Below are 11,774 nucleotides of genomic sequence, written 5' to 3' on the forward strand. Positions count from 1 at the left end.
TTTGTTTGTTTCCTTTTATTCCCCAATAAACGTCTTTACAAATGTTGTGAGACGAGCCGAAGGCCACACGAAGGACACTTGGAACAAAAAAACAACAAAACAACAACAACCGAGTCCGTTTACAGAAAAACAAAGTAAAAGAGCGACTCTCCGCTTTCGACCTGCCGACTCAATAAATAGATCCAGATAAACGCTTTGAGCCCCGACGGACGTTAAAAGGTGAAGTGGTGCTGCGAGGGTTAATTTGTAAAACCAAATCGTTGGAGGAACTCGACGCTCCGAACCGTCCGGAGAGAGAAACAAACAGAGACGGAGGAATGTAGACGCTGCTCTGGTTTCACAGTACGACCACCAACCGTGTGTGTGTGTGTGTGTGAGGTGGTTACCGGGGCGACGGGGCAGGTGTGTGTGTGAGGGGGTGGAGTCTAAAAGCTCGGGGGGGAGGGGGCGGGGCCAGCGGGCTCTCAGCCTTTCTTCTCCTCCAGCGTCTTGTGCAGCTCGTCGGCGTCCTCGGCCGTCTTGACGCGGATCAGCAGCGGGACCGGACCCTCCGGGTTCTGGTCCTGGACGGGCGGGTTGGGGACGCACACCACCATCACGTTGTTCTTCCCGAGGCGGGAGCACGGCATGGACGCCTGCAGCAGGATGTTCAGCAGGATGTTCCCTGAACACACCAAACACCACCACGATTAGTACTATTATTATTGTTATTAAAAATATTATTATTATTATTATTAACATTATTTTTTTAATTAGTAGTAGTAGTCTTATTGTTATCATTATCATTGTTACTATTATTATTAGAAATAGTAATGTATATATTAACATAAATATATATATAAGAACTAATTTGATAAATAAATATTTTTTTTAATAATTAAGGTATTAATATCCATGTGTATATATACACATTTTAATAAATTAGAATAACGGCATGGAAGACTCCACGTGATGTTTAAGTATTACTGTCAATTTATTTTATTTATTTTTAGTCAGTGAAAATTAAAATCCTAATTGGAACATTTATAGAATATTTTTTAAATGTTTTTATAATATATATATAATGTAAAAAAATAAAATAAAAACAATGTATTAAATTGACTTGTTTACAGACACTTTTTATTTATAAATTAGAAAAACAGCGCGAAAGACTCCACGATGATGTTTGAATATTAATATCACTTTATTATTAGTATTATTATTATTTATTTTTAGTAAAATAAAAATCCTAATTGGAATATTTATAGAATATTTTTTTTATTTTTCAATATAAAATTAAACTGAAAAATTAATAAAAACAACAAATGTATTAATGTGCATAATTCGGCTCTATACACATTTCAATAATTATTTAAAAACAAATAAATTAGTCTAAAAACTGATTTGATTTAATTTAATCACATTAAACTCAGTGAGTCTGCTGCAGTTCCTCAGTCTGACCAGCAGGAGGCGCTATGACACCACAGTCAGTCAGCTGATGGAGGAGAAATATTTTTAACCCTCTGAGCCCCAAAGAGCTTCAGGTCACATTCTCCTCTGTGTCCTTTTATTAACTATAATCTCTAAAAATCTTAAAGTCCTGCAGCTCTACAGAATCAGAACAACTCAAACCGTCTTTGTGCAGAATAACACAGTTAGAATGACAGAAACCAGAAAAAAATGAGAATTTCTCTGATAAATTATGAATTATAAGTGTCATGAATGTTGTTGCAAAAACAAAATACCAAAAGAAGACGCAAAATAATCAAAAAATACACAAAAAGATGCAAAATACCTCTAAAAAGACGCAAAATAACCAAAAAAAAACGCAAAATAACCAAAAAGAAAGACACCAAACAAAAAAACCCAACAAGACGTAAAATAACCAAAAAAGGCAAAAAGACTTAAAATAAACAAGACGCAAAATAACCCAAAAAAGACGCAAAATAACCCAAAAAAGACGCAAAATAACCCAAGAAAGACGCAAAATGACCAAAAAAAGACGCAAAATGACCAAAAAGAAAGACACAAAATAACCAAAAAAAAACAAAAGACATAAAATAAACAAAAGACACAAAATCACCCCAAAAGACACAAAATCACCAAAGAGACGCAAAATGCCAAAAAAAAGACTCAAAATGACCAAGCAGAAAGCTCAGTAACAGATGATGCGTTCAAGGACTGTGGGAAAGTTCACACTGCTGATAAAGTCTGTTTTTACAGTTTCTTTCTATGATTAACGGAAGATTTTTATTTTGTTTTTTTTTTACAGATAGCACGTTTTTAAACGGGCCTGCAGGTTCAGAACCACTTGAGTTTCAGCTCTAGAGTGAATCCAGAGAAGAGAAGAAGAGTGAGAGTGTTTTCAACGAGGACAGGAAGCTGAGGAGATAAATGAGACACACCTGTGAGACCGGGGGAGGGAGACAAACAGCAGCAACATGGAGGAAAGTTTGATCCAGTTTCAGGACCAAGAAAGAACCCGACTGGACTTTAATGAGCTGCTGGTCCTGATGTGAGTCTCCTTTTCCTTCAACTCATTTAACTTCAGGGACTCTGGTTCTGTTCATTTCAAGGTCGGTTCATGCAGCGTTTTAATGCCTTAAACAGCAGAATTTAAGCTTAAACTTTTCAGGCTCTTTCAAGGTACCAAAACCTCAAAATAACATCCGGACTCAAACATTTTAATCTCACATCTGAATCCAGCTTCACATTAACTTCGATTGACACGTATTCTTTAAAAGATCGCCAAAAATCCAACGTTTAACATAGAAAGAAACTGTAAAAACAGACATTATCGTCAGAGTTTGAACTTTCTGACGGTCCTTCAATCAGTTACGAACGTTTTCGTTATAAAAACGTGACCAAAACTTGTGTTAAATGTTGCCATTTGTGTCAGAATCTCTTTATTCTACATGTGTCAGTGTTGGGGCTTTAGCTCTGTGTCAGTTATATTCTGGAGTTCCTCAGGGTTCAATTCTGGGACCACTTTTAAATTCTGAACTCTCTAAACCCCACGTATGTTTTCCTTAAAAAATCTCAAAGAATCCTCAGGAAAACAGGAAACAAAACAAGTTTCTGTTATAAAAAGTGACCGTTAAATGTTGATATTAGTGTCAGAATGTCTTTATTCTCCACGTGTCATTTAAAATAAACCAGATCCTGTTAAAAACATTAAATTCTGAGAATCTGTTTACACAAAGCAGAGAGGAGAGGACAGGAGAGGCTGGAAACATGTCAATACTTAAATATGTGGAGAAAGCATTTTAACATCTTTGCCTTTTGGTAAGTTTACGTGTTTTTTAGTAATTTTACGTCTTTTTAGTACTTTTGCATAATTTTTGGTAATTTTGTGTTTTTTTTTTTTTGGTTAAAAAAATTCTACAACATTCGTGAAACTTGGTAAAGTGTTTATATATAAAATCCATTTTATTAACATATTAAAAAAAATACTTTATCAGAGAAAATCAACAGTTTTTTTCTGATTTCTGTCATTCTAACTGTGTTATTCTGCACAAAGACTGTTTGAGTTGTTCTGATTGAGCTGCAGGAGATTTATAGAGATTTTATATGTTGCAGTGAAACACGAGGACAGAGAGAGGAGAATGTTTAGAGAGTAAAAGCGTCCTGAAACGTCTCGTTGGCGTTGGTTTAGTTACCCAGGTTGGTGTCGGCGCGGATGATCATCTGAGTCTTTCCGTCCTCGATGTGTTTGAGGTGAAGCGTCCCGACGCCTTTCTCTTTGAACTCTGAGTCCTTCTTGTAGAACAGTTTACACCTGAAACACACCAAACACATGTTCACTGTCTAACATATTCAATATCTGGATTCAATTAAAATCTGAGTTTTTAATTGAGTCTGGTGGAACAAACTTTAATGGAAAGAAAACAAACTTAATTTGAGATTCTGTGTTGTTACAAACATGAAATATATTTAGTGAAGCTCTGAGGATTTTAATTTAGTTTGTATTATAATTTTACAAATAGTCAGTTGATTCAGATTTAGTCCTGAGAGCAAAAAACAAACAAACATAAAAACAAATTTCAACTAGTGTCCATTAATATAATTTATTAAAATCTAAAAAAGGAATTCATCTTGTCAGCACTTTTGTACCTATTTATTTTTCTAGTTTTCTTTATATATTTTTTCTTTATACTATATATATATTTATCTTTTTATATTATATATTTATCTATAATATTTATTATGCATGAAATACAACTAAATTAAGTGATAAAATTTAATTAAATACTAAAATCCATTATGTGTTAATATATTTATTACATACAAAATAAACTAAAAAAAAATACTAAACTACTAAATAAAATACTAATCTCAATCAATTCTTTAATATAATTAGATAAAAATGAAATATAAGTACTATCCATTGTTCAAAAACATAATGATACATAAGATGCAAAGAGTAAAATTAATACATAAAATAAATAAATACTAGTCATTTACCATTTATTGAACATTAAATACAAAAAACTAAAAATAATTACTATTAATCAGGCGTTTTATTACAATAATAATCTTTATTCTGAATTAAAATAAAATATAAATCAGGTTTCTTGTGAAAGTGGATTTTTTTCCTCTTTTAAGTCCCCTAAAATTATTAAAATTAAACTATTTGAAAAGAGGAATGTGACTGAAACAATAAACCGTAATGAGAGTTTTAACATAATTTAACATTTAATAAATAATAAACAGACGTACTTCTTGGAGTAGAAGGCGTCGTCCTCCTTCACCTCCTTCACCTCCGGTTTGGGCGGCTCCTCCGACTCCTCCTCCCCGTTCTCGTCTAATGAATAAACATTATTATATTATTATTATTTCACATTTCTCAACAAAAAAAACGAGATCAGATTAGACAATCAGTCGAAAATGAATCAGTTTTTATGTTAATAATCGAGTCATTGTGGTAATGTTACATTCATTCAGCTGTTTGTCTCCTTCCTAATGTTCTAAACTAGAGATGTTACGATAACTTTTTATCCCTCCTGATACCGAGTACCGATCCGATACCAGTATGTTATAAAAAAAATATATCATCCTCCACCTGCATGACTGTGATATGATTATCATTATGGTAAGGCCTGGCTCAGGTTAGACCCTTTATAAAACATGAATAAATACAGCAGATTAAAGCCATTTATTTTTAAATAAAACAGTAAACAAACAGTAGTGCAACAGCAACTTAAATAAATAAATCTGGGGGTCCGGGGGTCATGCTCCCCTGGAGAACATTTTTGCCCTTAAAGCCTAAATTTGGTTCCTCTCACACATTCTAATGCCACTATTCCATCTGAATCATTGCATAATTAAGAGAATTATTGTAAAGGAGAAGAAGGGTTCTTCTATGTTTTATTTAAGGCGTCTTATTTTGACAGTCTTCTTGTATATTCTGTGGTGGACACTGCCAACACATCCATGTGCTCTTATTTTGAAAGGAGCATGTGTTTGCTTTTATTTTGAAGGCGGGTCTAACACGTTCTTACCGTAACGCCTCATGGTGTGTTATATTAACACTGAAAGTCGGAACTTGGATCTCGGAACAACACCGAAAATGTTGACATTTGTGTAGACCTTGAACGCACCATTAGCTGCCGGACTCTATGTGTGCTGCAATATAAATAATCTAACTAACGGAACATTAATCCTGTTTTACCGACGATGTTTGTCGATGAAAGTGACACACGCGTGTCTGTGTTACGTAATCAATTCCTTCCCTTCAAGTACTATTTTTTCCTTTATTCATATTTATGTCTGTGGGCTGCTTTCCCCTGCTTATTATTATACTAGTAAACAAATATAAACAAATAACAAATATTATACGTAAATATTTCATTTATATTTATTTGCGCTCTTTGTTGTTTGTCTTTTAACTTATTCTCATTCAATTTATTATATAACTTAATTTTATGTATACACAAGTATTTAAACATCATGTGAGAATCTGGAAACAGTAAATATTGAACTTGTTATTAAAATAGTTTGAGGTTAATTTCCTCTGAGCGACTATACCAACAAACTCTCCCGAACTCTCACAGATAAACTGAAGAGATGAAGTTAAAATAAATAAACAAACAAACAAACAGACACATATAAAGCGTGTGTGGGTGTTTGTACCTGCGGGCCGGGCGTCCTCCGGCTTCTTCCCGCTGAAGGAGACGGCTGCAGCGGCTCCAGGAGCTCCGAACAGGGAGGAGGTCTGGCTGGAGGAGAAGGAGAAGCTGGGAGGAGCCGCCAGGGAGCCGAGCACCGAGCTGTCCACCTTCTGACCGAAGTTAAACGTCACGCCGCCGCCCAGCGGAGCCGCCGCCGCCACCGCAGAGTTCTCTGTCGTGTTCTTGGAGAAGGAGAAGAGAGTGGAGGCTGGAGGAGCCGAGGAGGAGGAGGAGGCAGCAGCAGCAGGAGGAGGAGGAGGGGTAGCTGTAGCTGAGGCTGTCAGCTTCTTGTCGTCGTCGGCGGCGGCAGCAGCTCCGGCGCCGTACTGGCGCTCGATGCTGGCCAGGTGGCGCTCGTAGTCCCTGAAGATGGGGTTGAGGTCACACAGCGGGTTGTCGTTGACGTGTTTGGTGATCCAGTCTCTGACGGAGCAGTTGAGCGCCGTGAGCTGCCGGCTGTACTCCTTACTGCTGCCGGAGGAGCCGGAGTGCGGCGCCGGGCTGGACGCCGCCGCCGCCACCGAGCCGTTGGTCTGTTTGGTGCTGGAGGGGGCGGGGCTGTTGAACGTCAGACCTGAGACCAGGAGGGAGACGAGTTAGTGACAGCAGCTGGAAGCCCCTCCCCCATCCTGCCCCGCAGCAACACACACACACACACACACACACACACAGACACACACACACACACACAGCAACACACACGGCGCTGATCCAGCTCCGTTACACTCAGATACCAAGAACACTCGACAGTGAAACACATTTTCAGCTCCGTTTCACATCGACAGCCAGCAGAAAATTATGCAAAATCAGGTCACGATCCAGTTCAAAACAGCTGCTAAATGTTGTTTTTTTTACTATATAATATTCAAATTAAAGCATATTCAATAAACATTTTTCCAACTTTGAAATTAATTCCAGAAATCGAATGCAAGAGCCTTGAATTAATTTTCGCAATTCATTTCGATCTCATATTCACTGAATTTATGGATTATCATAACGTTTTCTTTTCCTTGATGTTTAAACTATATATATATGCATTTTCAGCTCTGTTTCCCACAGACAACCAGCAGAAAGAGCTTTTTATAGGAATCACAAATCAGAAGATTATGCAAAATCAGGTCACGATCGAGTTCAAAACAGCTGCTAAATGTGTTGGGTTTGTTATTATATAAAATTCTAATTCAATCATATTCCAAACCATAAAATATCATGTTTCAAATAAATCATTTTTCCAACTTTGCAAAAATGAATTGAAGGCTCTTTCATTTGATTTTTGGGATTTATTTCAATCTCATCTTCACTGTATTTACTGATTATCAGATATTAAAGTTTTTTTCTTTTTTTATATTTAGATATGTAAATACACATATATACACATTTTCAGCTCCGTTTCCCACAGACAGCCAGCAGAGAGAGCTTTCTATAGAAATCAAATCATAAAATGACGCGAAATCAGGTCACGATCGAGTTCAAAGACGCAAAAAAAAGCTGCTTTGTTTAAAACAACAATACAGGACATTAAATCTAGATTTTTATTACATAATATTCAAATTCATCATTTCCGAACCATAGAAATATCATGTCTCAAATTAAACATTTTTCAAACTTTGCAAAAATGAATTCAAGGCTCTTGCATTCGATTTTTGGAATTTATTAACTACCCGCCACTGTAACGAGGGAAAACTAACTATTCACAGCACGGCACTTCACACACAGGTATGGTGCATTCAATAGCGTCGGAACAGCTATGGTGCGTTCACAATAAATTTTGCTTTTATTTCCTTTGTCTGATCCATCTCAGCCCTAATAAGTTTATTAAGTCATAACAAATAGATCAAATTGATTTCATATCAACCAAAAAGGTTTAAGTATGAAGAAAGCTGACGAAAACTAAGGACATTTTCTCTTTAATTTGTTTAGTTTTGTAATCACAAATACAGTTTCAGTTAGTTTTTTTTTTAAACTCTCGTTTTAATTTTTATTTAACAAATGTTTTTTACAATTTAAACAACTAGTTCTTGTTATTTCGTTAGTTTTCGTTAACTATAACAACCTTGTGTCAGACCTGAGCCGACAACGTGAACTTGTCTCTGCAGCAGGTCGGCCGGTTGACTTCATTGTCAGGAGCCGAACGGTTCATATGCAGACCGGTTCACCAGCAGGCCGGATCACCTGCGGACCGATTCACCAGCAGACCGGTTCACCAGAAGACCGATTCACCAGAAGACCGGATCACCTGGTTCACCTGCGGACCGGATCACCTGCGGACCGGATCACCTGCGGATCGGTTCACCAGCAGACCGGATCACCTGGTTCACCAGCAAACCGGATCACCTGCGGACCGGTTCCCCAGCGGACCGGTTCACCTGCGGATCGGTTCACCAGCAGACCGGATCACCTGGTTCCCCAGCAAACCGGATCACCTGCGGACCGGTTCCCCAGCGGACCGGTTCACCTGCGGATCGATTCACCAGCAGACAGGATCACCTGGTTCACCTGCGGACCGGTTCACCTGCAGACCGAATCACCTGCGGACCGGATCACCTGCGGACCGGTTCACCTGCGGACCGGTTCACCTGCGGATCGATTCACCAGCAGACAGGATCACCTGGTTCACCTGCAGACCGGTTCCCCAGTGGACCGGTTCCCTAGCAGACCGGTTCACCTGCGGACCGGTTCACCTGCGGACCGGTTCACCTGCGGACCGGTTCACCAGCGGACCGGTTCACCAGCAGACCGGTTCCCCAGCAGACTGGTTCCCCAGCAGACCGGTTCCCCTGCAAACCGGTTCACCTGCGGACCAGTTCACCTGCAGACCGGTTCCCCTGCGGACCGGCTGAACTCGCTCTGACCCACCAGAGGCGCTCCCTCGTGACTCAACGTCTGCTAGAAGCCGTTAAACTTTAATAACTGAAGTTGTGTCCTCACCAGGTGCAGCGGTGGAGGCAGCAGGAGCCGAGAATCCTCCGAAGGAAGGAGCGCCGCTGCTCCCGTTGGTCAGACCGCTCAGGCCCTTGAAGCCTCCGCCGTTCCCGAAGCCGGAGAACGCCGTGGAGCCTCCGCCCGCCGCCGGCGCCGTCAGAGAGAAACCCTTAAAGCCTTTGAAGGTTCCACTGCCCTCCGTCTGAAAACAGCAACAGTCACACGTTTACAACGACGTTTAGGAGCTCTTTAATGAAAAGTGTGTGGGATAAACAACTAATGAAGAGAAACGGAGGAATCTGCACATCGACCATATTTAACTCACAAGTTGATGTGAAACTCAAGTAAGTTACATTATATCTTTATTAATTAGATTTTATCTAATTAACTTATATTTTGACATTGTGATAATAAATAAAGAAACCTTGATTACAAAAACATATGTAACCACCTTTAAAAAAAAAAGTATTGAATTTAAAAAAAAAGAAAAATAGAAATTATCCGTTAAAATTAATATAAATAAAAAAAATAGACAAAAGTGATTCAAAATATATAATATTAAAAATAAACCTTTAAAAAGTAAGAAAAATATAAATTACCCTTTGAAAAAAGCAAAGGTATAAAAGAAATTCCCAATCAATTTTTTTATATAAATATAATTACCTCCCAATAAAGAAACCTTGATTAAAAAAAGAAAATCGAAAAACAAGACGGAAGTGTTATTCAAAATATATATAATATAAAAACATATATAAATACCTTAAAAAAATAAATTTAAATTATCCTTTTAAAAAAATAAAAAAAAAGGCAAAAGGATAAAAGAAATTCCCAATCCAATACTTTTTCATAAATATATATATAATTATTACCTCTCCCACATTCCTGCGTTTGGCCTTCTTGATGGCTCGGCTCTTCAACACGTCTTCACTGGCGACTAAAAACGTTCCGGCCTGAACAACAACAACAACAACAACACAGTCATAATTTAATACAACATCAACCATCAACAAAACCCGTTATGGTGCATTTAATGGCGTTTGTGCTTCACTGTGAGTCAGTTTGTTGGTTTGTGAGCCTCACCTCCTCGCCCTCCTCCTCCTGATCCCAGTTCCTGTCCGTTAACTCTTTATCAGCGATCCTCTTCGCCATCCCACCGGCTCTGTCACACACACAAAGCAGCACGTTATCTTATGGACATGGAGATGGACACACTAAAAAACTACAAACAAAAAACAAGCATTTAAACAACAACACAACAGGCAAAAAAAACAGTTTATCCTGCTGTAAAAAGTGCAGAAAAGTCATTTGGTCGAACAGTTTCAGTAATATTTAATCAAAATAACAAAAGCTGATCATAATAATACTAATCATTTTTAAAAAGTTAATAATAAATAAGTAATTTAAGAACAAAAAAAATACATTAATTTAAGGATGAGAAAATATTAAAGATAAAAATTCAGAATGTCGTGTTGTAAAAATGCTGGAAAATAATTTGGTCGAACAGTTTGAGTAATAATTGTTAGTATTACAATAATAATAATAATAATAATAATAATAATATAATAAATATATAATAATATATAATATTTATATATATATAATGTTTAATAAAAATATAATAATAATAGTAATAATAGTAATTAATAATAGTATTTATTTAAAAAAGTTAAATTAAACAATGAGTGCAAACAGTACATGAAGATAATAATAATATTTATAAATATTCATATATGTGCATGCAGAGATAATCACAGTATAGTATATATAATATATTATATAATATAGATATAATATATATATATATATATATATATATATATATATATAATATAGAAAAATACAGAAGCACTAATGTGGCCGGATGTAAACAGAGAAAGTAATAAACCACTAAAATAAATACGTACATTTAAATGACACTTAAATGCAGTAAGAGTGAATAAAAATGATACTTAAATACAGTAGGAATTCATGTTTGTTAAAACGCCTCTTTGTCTTGTTGTTGCGGTGTTTATAAAGCAGGTTTCAGGTTTATTTCCAAATTAAAAGCATCAGAGCGTCAGTTAGGTAACCGTTAGCTCCGGGCTATCAGACCTCCATTTAAATTACACCGTAATTAACGTTTCAGACCGAATAACGGTTAACCTGGTGACCTAACTGCCGTCCTCCTGTCCGCGCGGTTAAAGGCTCATCACCATGGTAATTCGGGGTTGTTCCCGCCGTCCCCGGGCCGGTTGCCATGGAGCTAGCGGCTGGTAGAGCTAACCGGGCCCGGTCACCAGCAGCCAGCCGACCCGTCCGGTTAAACGGCCCGGAGCTTCTCATTCACACCGGTTTATTTAACGCAGTTTCTGTTCCGTTTACCTGTTCGGGGACGTTAGTTCCGACCTGTGGCTGTGACTGAGTCCCGGGCGGTGCAGGCTGTGGTGTGGATGTGAGCTGAACACCTTCTCAGGTAAAAAGATTCTCTGTTTTTAAAAGAGTCTCTCTCACGCCGCCATTTTACATAGCGGTATATCCGCATGGGTTCGCGCCATGCCCCACCTCCTTGCGCATGCGCAGCAGACCCGGCCGTCCCTGCTTCCTTTTTTTTCTTTTTTTTTCTTTATTGACAATTAAGGAACATTACAATCATGAGGTCAGACAAAAAGCGATTACAACAGGGGTCTCAAACTCGCGGCCCGCGGGCCAATTGCGGCCCTCCTG

At 37.8% G+C, this 11,774-nt stretch overlaps 1 protein-coding gene across 1 annotated transcript; it reads right to left on the minus strand.

Moving 5' to 3' along the window:
• Positions 1-218: 218 nt before the first annotated feature.
• On the minus strand, positions 219-11,774 carry nup50 (nucleoporin 50). The gene is made up of 8 exons (XM_059326095.1): positions 11,433-11,774; positions 10,152-10,230; positions 9,941-10,021; positions 9,078-9,273; positions 6,112-6,723; positions 4,699-4,783; positions 3,639-3,757; positions 219-664 (listed from the first exon to the last, which is right to left on the minus strand). Exons 2-8 carry the CDS (start codon positions 10,218-10,220, stop codon positions 465-467), a joined length of 1,362 nt encoding a protein of 453 aa, XP_059182078.1. The 5' UTR covers positions 10,221-10,230; positions 11,433-11,774; the 3' UTR covers positions 219-464.

This window comes from Centropristis striata, chromosome 22 (genome assembly GCF_030273125.1).
Source record: "Centropristis striata isolate RG_2023a ecotype Rhode Island chromosome 22, C.striata_1.0, whole genome shotgun sequence".
NCBI lineage: Eukaryota > Metazoa > Chordata > Actinopteri > Perciformes > Serranidae > Centropristis > Centropristis striata.